Consider the following 13,843-nt stretch of genomic DNA (forward strand, 5'->3'; position numbering starts at 1 on the left):
TTGTGCAGAGGACAGGTTAAGGTAGAAGCAGTCCTCACCTGGTCTAAACCTAAATATAAGTCACACCTTAGGACATTTCTCGGTGTGATGGGATATAATCGCAGTTGTAGTCAAGATTTTGCCACTAAATCAGCTCCACTAACCGAATGTCTTAAACAGTCCTCAGACAAGATAACGTGGTCTAGACCAGTGGAAATTGCTTGGCAGGATTTAAGACGAGCTTTGTGTACAGTGCCTGTCTTGCAAGCTCCTGACTTTAAAAAACAATTTGTGTTACAGATGGATGCCTTTGGGACAGGATTAGGAGCAGTCCTCTCCCAAGAGGTAGATAGAGAGAAGAAGCCCATCCTTTTTTCTGGCCCAGAGAGCGCAAGTACTCAAAGGACAGTACAGGAGTGCTTGGCCATTAAGTGGGCAGTTGAGTCATTAAGGTTTTATTTATTGGGGCAATAGTTTTTGCTGGTCACAGACCATGCACCCTTACAGTGGATGTATACAAATAAAGAGGAGAATGCTCATGTGACCCAATGGTTTATGGCCTTGCAGCCATTTAAGTTTGAGGTGAGGCATCATCTGGGGGAAACAGCACATCAAATTTCCTTTCCAGGAGGTTTGTAAGTCCTGATCTTCCAAGCAACCCTATGGTGAAGCTAGGGGAGGAGTAAGAAGGTGAGCGACCTTTGGAAAGAGGTGGAGGGCTGTGTACCCAGACAGATATCGGAAGTAAAGGTGGGCGAGGGAGAGGGCTCACCTGAAAATTCTCTAGCTTCACCAGGGCAGTTGAATCTAAGGGGGAGGGGTGTGGCAGAGCCAGCATTCCCCCTCATGAAAGTAATGTGGAGTATCCAGACCAGGTTTTTGTAGCAGTAGAAATTACACCTGTATTACACCTGGGCAACATCTGGGATTTCCTGATGTAAGCGTTTCCAGGAAAGCAGAGACCCTGTGTTTGTGATCCTTGTCACAGTACATATGTATATGTATGTCTATCTATATCTCTCTCTCTCTCTCTCTCTCTCTCTCTCTCTCTCTCTCTCTCTCTCTCTCTCTCTCTCTCTCTCTCTCTCTCTCTCTCTCTCTCTCTCTCTCTCTCTCTTATATATATATATATATTATATATAAAATATGTGACTTGTACCATATTAATTACTCCCTTTTGCGTGTTATTTCTTGCTTGTTGATGAGTTGTAAAATTGATTTCCTCTGTTATACCTGCCCTAATCCCGCCTCCCAAGTGAATAAATCTACAGATATTGTGGACAGTATTTGCATAGTCTGTCACTGTGAAGTACATCATTTCTGCTGGCTTATTTGAATGCACAAGTGCAAAGGCCACTTTCCGTTCATTGCCTTGCAAAATGCAAGAAAGGGGATGTCTCCTTTTTCATTGTGGCATTGGTGACAAAGGAATTCCTATTTGAATTACTCTGCTTTATCCAAGCCCCCTCCCAGCCTTTGGTTAACAGCAGTCGGTCATTGCAGTGTCCTGACGTCATTCAGTGTGTGCATAAGCTGTGCTATTGTTTTACGGAGAGCAGGGTTGTGGACTACTGCAGTATCTGGTTTCTGCTACCTATTTCTGCCTCTCTGCATCATAGAAAAGACACATTGGCCTATGCTTGCCAATTGGACTGAAATAGCAGCTCATGAATATTTTTTTTTCCCTCCTCTCTCCGTCAAGAGGGGTCTTTCAGCCTCAGTGAGAGTGTTCTGCAGCCTTTAGCTTTAGAGAAAGGTATTTGGCAGCTGGATAGCTGCGACTGCATTGTCTGGCTTCATGATCCCTGCTGTGTAAAAGCCCCATATATTTCATCTCCCATTTTAGTCGAATTAATTTAACTCTGATCTGAGGCCGGCCATGTTTGGTACAGAGTCATCATGTAAGTAAATGCATTTCAGTGTTATTCCTCTGTTTATGTATGTATTGAAATTTAATTTTTAAGAAAAATGCTTAAATCTGTGCTATTGTTTGCTTGCGTTTCATTGAGTGTGATATGTCGTACGTTATTTACTGCTAGTCTGTCTGCATGCTACTTCTAGGTAGTCAGCCAGCTTCCTTCCATCCATCCCTGGCTGCTGAGTAGGGAAGAGGAGAGATACCACTTACTGGGAATGCACTGACACACTGAGAACATGTCAGTGATTCCTGCCAGATAGGACACAGTAACACAGCATTCTGGATTTTCCTGCAGAACGGCTCTCCTGTGAGGCTATGTTGATGCCTGTACGGAGGGCTATAGGATGAGAATAGTACTGTGATCTAGGGGAAATAACAGGGTTGATCTGGACACATGTCCAGAAATCACTGACTGACAGAAGAATCTCATAAGCTGAGATTTTGTAGACCTTCTGTATATTAACACTAATGATTATGTTACACAAATGTACACAGACACATTTATGGTCCATTTGTTGTTGTTAAAAAGATGCTATATGGTACATCAAATGTCATTCTCTTCACAACCATTATATAATGTAAGCTCATCTTTGCTGTAAACAGATATTGAAGAAGTGTGGCTGAAATCCAGAAGCAATGCAGCAACTGTTTGTTTTTATAGTCTTATAAAGCATAAGTCTTCTGCTCGCCTACGTTATAAAAAAACCCCAACGCTTATCCATTGTTAAACTTTTTAACACGTGTTTGATGCACATCTTGTAGTGTTCCCATGTGTGTTCCGAGGGTGTGTGCCTTTCTGCAAATCGCAATGCTTCCTCCAACTCTTAAGCACTATGGGGAGTTAGGCAAGGTGCATAGTCTGACATGCAATGAGACTAGCAGGTGCACACAGCCTATTGTGTGATTTAAAAGGGAAGTCTGGGGCTGATCTTTGAACTTTTAGCACTCTGGCCTCGCCAGCATATGATCCAAGCCATTACCTGCTTATGCTACATACAGTAGGACTGGGTTTTATAGCCTGACCACTATATATGCATGAATGAATTAACACCTACTGAAGAATGTGTTACATTTAAACAGTGGTACAGGTTAGTTGACACAATTTTGCATAAACAAGCAATAGGATTTCTCTAGAACGGATTTGCTGATGTTGCTGGTAGTAAACTTTGTAGTGTGACGCATTTAAATAAATACTGGTGTTTGCTGGGTAGTGGTAGCTGTAGTAGTTTTAGGAAGTATTATATCTGGGCATGTATCATGTATGGAATTGTGGAAAATCCACTGATGTAACAATGTAATATCTTTCCGATCTTATATCAATCGCGCTGTGGGAAACACTTTCAATATTCTATATTTAATGTGCTAGTCTTGTTCATACAGATTTTTTTAAAGAGTGGAGTGAGCAGATAAATGGAAGACGCTGGTGCATTATCTGTGTATGATCAACCCTTGCATTACATGTGCAGGAGAATCTATTTGCATGGACAGTGGCTTGCCATGCTTTGTACCATATCTTGCTGCAGGGTGGTGTTCCCTTTATTTTTTGCACATGCTTTGCTGGTAAAGCAACAGACATACTATCTGTGTGCTCTCAGCTGCTAGCTGCTTTTGTTTCCATGACTACCAGACTTCTAATAAAGAGGAGGGAGCAGTGTGCTCCTTGTAGAGCATGAAACGGAACCAGCGCTGAAGTGCATTACCTGCCATTTTGATTTGGCTTTTAAAGGCACAGGAGGTAAACCAAATAGATGCTTCAGGAGTGTTCTAGTAAAGCATCAGCATTCATGAATTGTGTTTTAAATGTAATAACCCTACTATATTTTCTATGTTTCCTTTTTAATTTTATTTTTCAAATGTTTTGCTTGTACTTTTTATTTTTTCTTCTCTCTTTCGGGTATATACACTATAAAATGCTTACATGGCATTTTACATAAAATAATTTAAATAACATTTGCAGTTTTCTGTCTTCCTCTGCTTACTGGCCTACTATTGCTGAGGTATCCATTAATAAATCCTTCTTGTTTATTTATTTAGTCTTCTAACCATCTTGTTTTTACAAGTGTAGCTTATTGTTATTATTATCATTATTATTATTCCTTTATTTAGCAGTTTTTCTGTGTAATGGACAGTGTCCTACACTTTCTGAGAACATTCTGAAAATTGTATTTCTTCAGTGGATTTTGCCTTAAGTGTTCTCAGTCCTATCCCAGCTACACCACACCACAGGAGGATTGTTATCATCCTATGGGGCAGATGAATTAAGCCTTCAAAAGAGATAAATACAAGGGTGATAAAGAGAGATAAACTTCCAGCCAATCATACACTAGTAAGATTTATCTTCAGATCTGGCTGGTTGGAACAAAAACATGGTTATGGATGAGTGACAGTTTGTGAGTTTTCCAGCATTTCCAAGCAAATGGTCAACTGTCATTTGCTCTCATCCATAACCAGGTTTTTGTTCCAACCAGCCAGATCTGCAGATAAATCTGCGTATGTATGGCCACCTTTACAGGCTGTGTTTGAAAAACATCAGTAAGGAGCTGATTGGCTGGACGTTTATCTCTCTTTATCACCCTTGCATTTATCTCTTTTGAAGGCTTAATACATCTGCCCCTATCATCCCAGCTTTATAGACCATAAAGTCTGCATAATGCATGTTTACAATTTCAATGTGGATTGGCATACCACGTAATAGGATAGCAAAAGTGGAACTCAAATGGAAGATGTATTTAGACATGGAGAGTGATAAAGTTAGGAGCTCTCTTAACTGCCATGTTACAATAATAATTTTTATTTATATAGCACTCTTTTCTCAAAGGCACTTAGCAGAATGAACATAATACAGTACAGGAACAATGAAGTATAGAAAAGATTTTCATAAACTACAGAGTGCGTTATAGGCTTGCAAAATGACAATAGATTAATGGTTACTAGTTTATCTCTCTCCACTTTATCACTCTTCAAGGCTTAGTACATCTGCCCCCATACTTGTTCTTCTCTGTCAAACAGGCATTACAGTGTAACCAACAAACCCATTACTCTTCTGGAACTGCTCCATTTACTCAGAACAATATTCACATTGACAATTATTTGTGTGATTAATGAGCGTGTCACATATCCAGCTGCAAACTGTTTAGTAATTTGATTGTAAACTCTTGTAAATTGCCATTCTCAGACTATATATTTTTTTCCCTATAATGGCAACTTTTTTTGTTTATATGCATGATAACTACTGAAGTAAACTGAACAAACATTTTACTGGCTGTACAAGTGGTATAGCTTTTAAGTATCTATAACTGTTTATTTTTAATAAACACTGCCCGCGTGTTTGCATCCTACTAGTATACCACACCGTGTGCCTGGTTACTCATAGTCTCTCTTGCACCAACCCCATGTACACTTTAACCTCTCTTGGGGTAACTCACACACATTAGCTCCAGTTTGCAAGTTTAGTGCTTTGTTGCAGAACTCCTCCATTCCTAGGGCTTATATTACTGGGTGAGCAGTTTTTTTTCAGTTGGGCTGCCAGCAGTTGGCGTACATATGCTGGAATCCCAACACTTGTCAGAGGACCGGCATACGAAATCTTGACTTGACCGGATTCTTGACGGAATACAATGCTGTCGGCATATTCCCGACTGTAAGTATGCTAGAGCTCATTAAGGTTAGGCTGTGGAGTCTGGAGGTGTTAGGTTGCAGATAGGGAGGATTAGGGGGTGGGGAAAGGCTTGTCTTATTTCCCTAATGGGTGTCACGATTCCTCACATCTGAATGCCCCTGTCAGTTTTCTGACCATTGGCATCCCAAGCGCCAGGATGCCGATACTATCCCTTTTCAGTAATCTTAGTTATTTCAAGTAAGCTGGGAAAGATGCATTCTCTTGGCAGGTGTGCGCCTGTTTCTAATTTGATTATAAGTAATTAAAGAGACATTCTTTGTGATATGCATGGGGTGGTACATCAGATTATCATTGAAACATTTACAAATTTATATAAAATGGAAAAATTGTTTGGTTTGCAAAGTTAAATAAGTAAAATAACCTAATAGCAGTTCTTAGCCTCTTACCAGCAACTGATGTTCATTCCATTATTCATGGAATTCCTGCTTTTTTACCATAGTAAATCTACCACAGAAAGGTTAGTTTCACTGTTGATTATGCAGGATTTTAATGATTTAACACTGAAGTGGAGCTTGGAGCCTTTGAGGCACCAGAAAGCAGAGACCAGTGTTTTTTAGAGGGGTGGACCACCACTTTGGGGGATGACCTGTAGGGCACTGCCTCTGGTGTGAGTATGTGTGTAGGCAGCGCTACTAATGTCGGCAACTGGTGTGAGCACTTGTATAGGCAGCGCTACTAATGTCAGCAACTGGTGTTGGCACGTGTACAGACCAATGTTCCCTCTAATTTTACGAAGGCTGTGTGCGGCTAAAGATTTTGGCTGTGCAACTTTGGAATGAAATTTACATTTTTGTGCGTCACTTATATATAACTGGAAAATGACGTTCAGCATTTGTGTTAACTTTACTTCAAAATGATATTAAACATTTAAACATTCAAAATACAGTACACAATGTGGGTGAAACACACATTAATTGAGTCCACAACTGCAAAAAAGGACCACTGCTGCTTTGTGCGCTCAGTTGTAATGTCTGTGCGCACGTTCGTCAAGGTGTGTGCGCGCGCACGTGCGCACAGCTTAGAGGGAACACTGGTACAGACCGTGCTGCTACTACTACTGTCAGCAACTGGTGTGGGTGTTATGTATAGGTTGCACAACTAATGTCTGCAACTGGTGTGGGCACTTGTATAGGCAAAGCTACTAATGTCGGCAACTGGTGTGAGCACATGTAGAGGCAGTGCTACTAATGTCGGCAACTGAAATGAGCGTATGTATAAGCAGTGCTACTAATGTCGGCAACTGGTGTAGGCACTATGTATAAGCAGAGCAATTACTTTCGGCAACTGGTGTGGGCTCATGTGTAGGCAGTGCTACTAATGTCGGCAACTGGTGTGGGCTTTACATATAGGCAGCGCTGCAACTCTCAGCAACTGGTGTGGGCACTACGTATAAGCAGAGCAACTACTTTTCGCAAATGGAGTGGGCATTATGCATAAGCAACGCTATAAATGTGGGCATATGCAGGAGTCCTCGGGGAATAATGTGTGTCAATGTCATATGTGCATTATAGTGCATGGCATATTGTTTAAGGGGAATTACGGTGTGTGGCATAATGTGCAATGGGCATTATGGTGCGCTGCATATTGTGTAAGGGGCATCATGATGTGTGGCATAACGAATAATGTGCATTACTGTGTGTGGTATAATGTATAATGGGCTTTGAGGTGTGAAGCATAATTTGTTATGGGGATTATGGTGTTATTGGTATTTTTTTTTGTGACCACACCAGTTCCCCATAAAGCCACGCTTCTACATTTTTGCACACGCCTTCGGTGCGCACTCTCCATTTTTTAACACAGGGCGCCACAATACCTAGTTACGGCACTGGTGCAGTGTGAATAAGATTGTGCTACTGTGTGGTGTAATTTGGAGTGGGAGTACTATTGTGTGACATGCGATGCGATCTAGTTCAAAGTGCACAGAAATAATTGTACCGTGTATGGGCACCTTTAGAGTGTGCATAACGATGCATGATGTGGGTCACTTGTATTAGACCTAATTTTAGTATTTTTACCCTGCTTTTTTTTTTTTTTAACATTGCCTCTATTTTGCTTATTTTAGAATTTTAGGCCAGATTCACACTTTGAATTTGTGTGGTGGTGTAATGGTTGGCATTACTGCCTCTCAGCACTGAGGTCATGGGTTTGATTTCCACCATGGCTCTAACTGTGCAGAGTTTGTATATTCTCCCCATACTTGCGTGGATTTACGCCGGGTACTCCGTTTTCCTCCCACAATCCAAAAAATATACTGGCAGGTTAATTGGCTCCCAACAAAAATTACCCCTAGAATGTCTGTGTGTGTGTGTACATAATGCAGGGACTGATGTGAATGTTCAAATATTCTCTGTAAAGCGCTGCGGAATATGTATGCACTATATACGAAACTTAATAAATAAATAATAAATAAATTACAAAAAAGCGAGTCGCTTTTGGGCAAAGTGGGCGGTGATAACTCAACAGCCAGCTCTTAACTGTCATTTTTTCAAACCTGCCCTGTAAGTTGACATTTGGGAGCTGAGTGGCTGCTGAATTATCACCGGCCACTTTATCACTTCGCCAGGCTTAATGCATCTGCACAAACTTTGTGTCCATGTATGGGCGCTTATACATATTTTACTTATTTATAAACTATAATGTAATATGTATTTCTTCTATCTATCTGAGGAAGGCAACATTAATACTTTAGTGATCTGGAAATCTTTCCAGACATAGTGGTGCCATATAATCTAATTTTATATTTAATTTCATACTATCAAAACTTCTGAAATATTACTGCTCCTCTGTATTCATCATCCTTCCCCTTGCATTCAGCTGGCACTAGTGTATGGGATTTGATAAGAAATCCCAGCGGTCGGAATCCCAGCGTTCAAAATTCCAACGCCGGAATCCCGACCGCCAAAATCACGACAAGGTCGGACGTGGATCCCCCCCCCCCTTTGCGGGCTCGCCACGCAGCGGGCCCGGTGCCTCGCTACGCTCGGCACACTAATTTAATCTCCCTCTATGGGTGTTGTGGACAACCATAGAGGGAGAAAGTGTCTGGATTTTGGCGGTCGGGATTATAACTGCATCCCAGTGTATGAATGGGTCAACAAGTCAGGCTTATTGGCACTCTCTTCCTAGGAGTTATGTTTTATGTACTATGTATAAGAGGAATATTATTATTTATGAATTAGTCACATATTTTTATATAGATTTATGGGTGCGATGCATAAGCATTGCATGCAACCCACCAGTCATTGCAAGCATACCGGTGTATGCTTGAAGAATATTGCAAATGTCCGGTCTCCCAGTAAGAGCTGTCCTATGCGGTAGAAAGTCTTCAAGGTTTAGAACACAGGAGTGTTGTGCATGAGTAACTTTCACTACGCAAGGGTTACTTGGAGGGATCGGGCAAATGCGAAAAGAAGCCCCCATGCATTTGTTGATCGTGTTGCCCATCGTATTAAAGCTCTTGGAATGTATTGCATTTTGGAGCTTGGCTCATGTGAGAAAAGTGTACAAACTTCTAAAAATAATACAACTCTGCAGTTAGATAAGGGATTCCTAGTCAGATCAACTTGGTGTAAGGACCTCCATTCCCTATTCTCATGTGTTGTGGTTTATTCTGTAATGTTGCACTATTGTCTTCCTTGGTTGATGAGAGGCCATTTGCTATCGTGTAGTGGTTGATACATGAAGATTCCTTGCCTCTCTCCAAGTTCCGTTTGTATGCTGCTTTTAATTATTCATTTTATACTCCAGCCTTTATACTGTGAAATCGTTCAGTTCAGTCAAGGACGGTTTGCTCCATTGATATTAGTATGGCTTTACTTTAGTGACTTTATGAATCACCTTATTTGTGGGCTTTACCAAGTTTTTTCCTCATTGGGATCCCAACTGTGTTCTGGATACCCAGAGGTTTTTATTGGGTATTACCTTTGCATTGTTTTACCTCTTTCCCTCCTGTGTGTTTATTTGAAGGCAAATGCTATGCAGAGCTTGACCTCCCCTGGTTCTGCTTGGGAATGCCCGTTAGTGTGTCTCCCTGGTATCTGTGAGTTGAGGCTTGTTGGCAGTTGATGGTGTTAAACGCATAGAGGAATTGCATTTACAGTATATAGTCTTATTGTGTTTTCCTTTGTGTGGCAGTGTTTCATTTAGCAAAGAGTAAGGAGAGCAAGGTCCAGTGTCTGCTAAACATGGGGTCAGTGTGATGCCAGGTCCGAGATAAATAATTTCTTGGCATACAGTACTACAGGATTTATTGTTGGTGTACAGTTGCCAAGTTGTATACATTGGTAGTCTCCTTGATTCATTGTGATGCATTTATCAGTATACATATTTTAATTGAAGAAATATACTGTGTTTTATTTTGAGTTGCATAACTGCAGATTCAAATTGTAAACTGTGCAAAAGATAATGTTATTCTCAGGGGCTCTTGATCATTTAATGAACAATCCCAGCATATATGATTTCAAAGAGGAATTTACTTTTTATCCCAGCCGAATTCCCTGGCCAGGTGACGAATCGGCAATAATACGCCGATTAGTATTCAATCACAGACATTTTCGCCGATGCCATTTCTGGTATTTTTGGGGGCGAATCGGGATGAGCGAAAACTGTCGCAAATTCACCAAAATATGTGAATTTCACAGATCCACACGGTTTTCACCAATGCTGGTGAATTATTAGGAACACAAATTCTAGTTCTGATTCATAATCAGCCAGTGTTCTAGCAAAGCATTTCCCTTTCCTGGGTTTTGGTGACAATGACGGCTGCCTATTCCACCTTGTGCATTTGTTGACAATGAGATTGCTGACATACATGCAGTGCATCTACAGTTATGCTATGAATTATTGTACCCATTCCCATCTGCATCATTCAGGACATTTTTACATCTGATTATCATCTTTACATAAATGGTTATTTCTTACATCTTGCAGGCTCCTCAGTAGGCTTCACCTGGGGATTACAGCCTTTGCGAATGACTCACATTCTGTACTGTTAGTTGAGTTACTGGAAATAATATCTCTTTGCTATACAGAAAAGGAGACCTTTTATGTAATGTTGTGAAACTACACATCCCAGCATGCCTTGCATTTCCTAATAGCAAAATGGTGGCAAGGCATGATGAGACTTGTAGTTTCACAACAGCTGGAGGGCCATAGTTTGGCCATGCCTGTGTTAGGCACTAGTGCAAGGGGTAGAATACTCGCCAAACCCTGCTGCTGAGACGTTGCTTCTGGAACTGCTCTGCACATGTCCAACATTTTCAGTGCAGTAATAAATGCCTACACCGTGTAGTACTTTCCCTTGCATACAAAGTACTTCTCTTATGTTGTGTATTTGTGCGCTGCTGTTTCTTTGGGGAAGTTCTATTTTCTATTTTGTCCACCTATATCTTTTTGTTATCTGTTTTCCCTGTCCTTCCTACCGGTTAAAGTCCTACCCCACTGTGCCAATATTCGATCTGAAAATCATGGTTGGAAAATGACAACTTTTTGTAGTATTATTTGTTTCCTTCTTACAATTTTATTTTCCATTTTTATGATTTATCCTAATAATTGGACCAGGGCTCATGGGTACATTTATTTGTTTAAAAGGTTATTTTAGGCCTGGGGTACCGTAGCATATGGCTGATGCATTGAGCAATAGCTTTGTTAGCAGGAGCAAATCATTGCAGAACTATTGTTAGAAAATATTTAATGGAAATATAATCCATAAAGAGGCTGTCTAATGATTAATAAAGAACTTTGCCCAGGCCCTTGCACCAGGGCTTCTTATTATTGGTGGTGGCAGATGCTAACAGCACTCATTTCTTTGTGATAGCGATGGAGAACAAGCATCGCATTCTGTAGTTCATACATATTTTATGCAAAATTTGTAACCAAAGATGCCTGTAATGCAGACGCTAATTTGCTGTACATGTGGGTCCAGGTTTAGTTGCGTGTGATCTATTTTTTGTTTTCTTTCTTTTTTTCACCAACTTTTATTTTAGAGACCATAGAAGTCACGGATTAGTGTCATATTAAAAAAAATGCAAAATTAATAATGTTTCATTGAAATTATTTTGGTATTCAATTTACCATGTATGGTTGGCCATTCAGAGATTTTGTCCCTGCCATGTTGTAGTATGAAGCAGATGATTTTTATTTTTGTTAATCATGGAACAAATTCTGTTCTTCATCATCTCATCGCTTATCACTTTGTTTATTGTATTGTTCGCAGTTTTATTGAACTGTATTAGCAATGTTACAAAATTAATATTTAGCAGGTTTGTCTCTTTTTTTTTTTTTTTTTTTTTTTTGAGTCTTTAAAGTTTTCATTTTAGTATTGGTTTTGTAAAAGTGTCAGTTATCTTTTCAGTCTCGCTGTGTGAAAACACAGGGGCCTAAGTCAGAATTTTCAGAACTGTGATCGAATCGCAAAGCCGCTGCAACCCTAAACATGGCTAGCCTGCATCTGGCTTCGCTGTGTAGCAAAGCACTCCATATCATAATCAAGTCTCCGATATACTTGCCGAAATCAATATTTAGAAAGTTTAACAGCATGATATCCTCATTTATGTGGAACGGTGCCTGCCCGAAGATCCAGCTAAACAACCTAATGAGGGATAGGGCAGACGGTGGTCTGGGATTACCAGACCTCAGAAGGTATTATATAGCTTCTCAGTTTACGCACTTGGCTAAGTGGGGAGGAGGTTGATAGCAATATGGCCTGTGCAATAGTTACGGCCTCAACGCCAGGTATTCGCCCCCTGCATAGGATCTTACAGGGTCATAATCGCTCGGCGGACCTCCCGTTAGTGTCACAAGCCTTGAAAATCAGGCGTGAAGCAAATCAAACTATGGAAGTAAATTACTTGGATAATGAGTATCGAATAGAAGATTTGCTCACTCCTCTGGAATTCAAAGCGTTAGAGATCAGAGAGGCCTGGCACCCTTTCTCGGTGACCGTACTTTCTCAAGTCTATGACCTAGAAGGGATGAAATCATTTGCACAGTTAAAGGAGGAATTCAACCTGCCTAGGACATTCTTCTTTTGCTATTTACAGCTAAGAAGTGTCTTAGTCACCTACTTTCCCAACTCCCCCCCTGCATTTGGGGAATCCCCGCTTAAAATAATTATAAAATCAACTCAAACGAAAAAAGTTGTCTCAAAGATATATAAAGCTTTGGGGAAAATAAAACCTAACGACGGATTGTCAAAACTAAAGGGGAAATGGGAAGAGGATGTTGGGGCATTAAGCGATGAGGAATGGTCATCTGCAAAGTCCTCGATAATCACTGATACAAACTCTCTTCGTATACAACAGACCCAACTTTTTATTCTTCATAGATCTTATATGACCACTTCAAAACTGGCGAAATTCGCAGGGAGGGCATCATCAAACTGCCCTAAGTGCATCCTCCTCCCTGGTACGTTTATCAATCTAATATGGGAGTGTAGACTGGTTTTCCGAATTCTGGGACAATGTTGTACAAACCATAGTGGCAACAGGGATATCCAGCGAGATCCTTTCTTTTAAGTGCTGTATCTTGGGTATTGTTGGAGGTAGGAGCCCGGCAAATGAAAATATCTATATAAACAGCCTATGTGCCATTGCGAAAGTAATAGTGGGCAGGGCTTGGATGTCCAATATAGCCCCGGACTTAAATAGTTGGAAGTCACTAGTAAATTACATTATTAAACACGAAAAACACTTGCATACCTCACACAATACCTTAAGTAAATTTCGCCAAATTTGGCAACACTGGCTAGTATCTGTGTACTACCAAGATAGTAATTCTCACAAATTATATATTAATTTAGCACCGTAGTAGATATAAGCACACCAATGATTAGTTAATCAGTACACTGAGGGTAAATACTTACCATATCAAGTGGCACGAATTAGCACTGTACTTTACTATTTAAGTCCAATACAGATTCTGAGATAATCTGAGACTAAGTGTATAGTGAAATGGAATTAGTAACGGATAAATTATATTTAGTAAACTATACTAGCAAACCACGAAAAACACTTTACACCCCACGCAATACTTTAGTAAATTTCGTCAAAAAAGGTAAATATTTACCGTATTATTAAGCACAAAATAGCACTGTACTTCACTTAAGTCCAATACTGTGTCCAAGACAATCCGAAACTAAGTGTAAAATCAATCGGAATTAGTAATGGATAAGTACTACAGGTATACTGTTACTACTTATTATGGAGCAATGCATGCTTAAACTAATGCTATCATCCGGGGATATAGACAAACCCCCGACACTAGAACCA

At 40.3% G+C, this 13,843-nt stretch overlaps 1 protein-coding gene across 6 annotated transcripts in view; it reads left to right on the top strand.

Moving 5' to 3' along the window:
* Positions 1–13,843, top strand: part of ST7 (suppression of tumorigenicity 7) — a 100,217-nt gene that overhangs the window by 26,233 nt on the left and 60,141 nt on the right. The window contains exon 1 of one of the 6 annotated variants that reach the window (XM_083182801.1): positions 1,498–1,880. The exons of the other annotated variants lie outside the window; for them this stretch is intronic. Coding sequence (XP_083038927.1) covers positions 1,859–1,880 — 22 coding nt within the window. The 5' untranslated portion in view covers positions 1,498–1,858. Of the gene's footprint in view, positions 1–1,497; positions 1,881–13,843 lie in introns of those variants that run through there. 6 annotated transcript variants of the gene reach the window in all.

The sequence above is a fragment of the Crinia signifera genome, chromosome 4 (assembly GCF_055691185.1).
Source record: "Crinia signifera chromosome 4, ASM5569118v1, whole genome shotgun sequence".
Taxonomy (NCBI): Eukaryota; Metazoa; Chordata; class Amphibia; order Anura; family Myobatrachidae; genus Crinia; species Crinia signifera.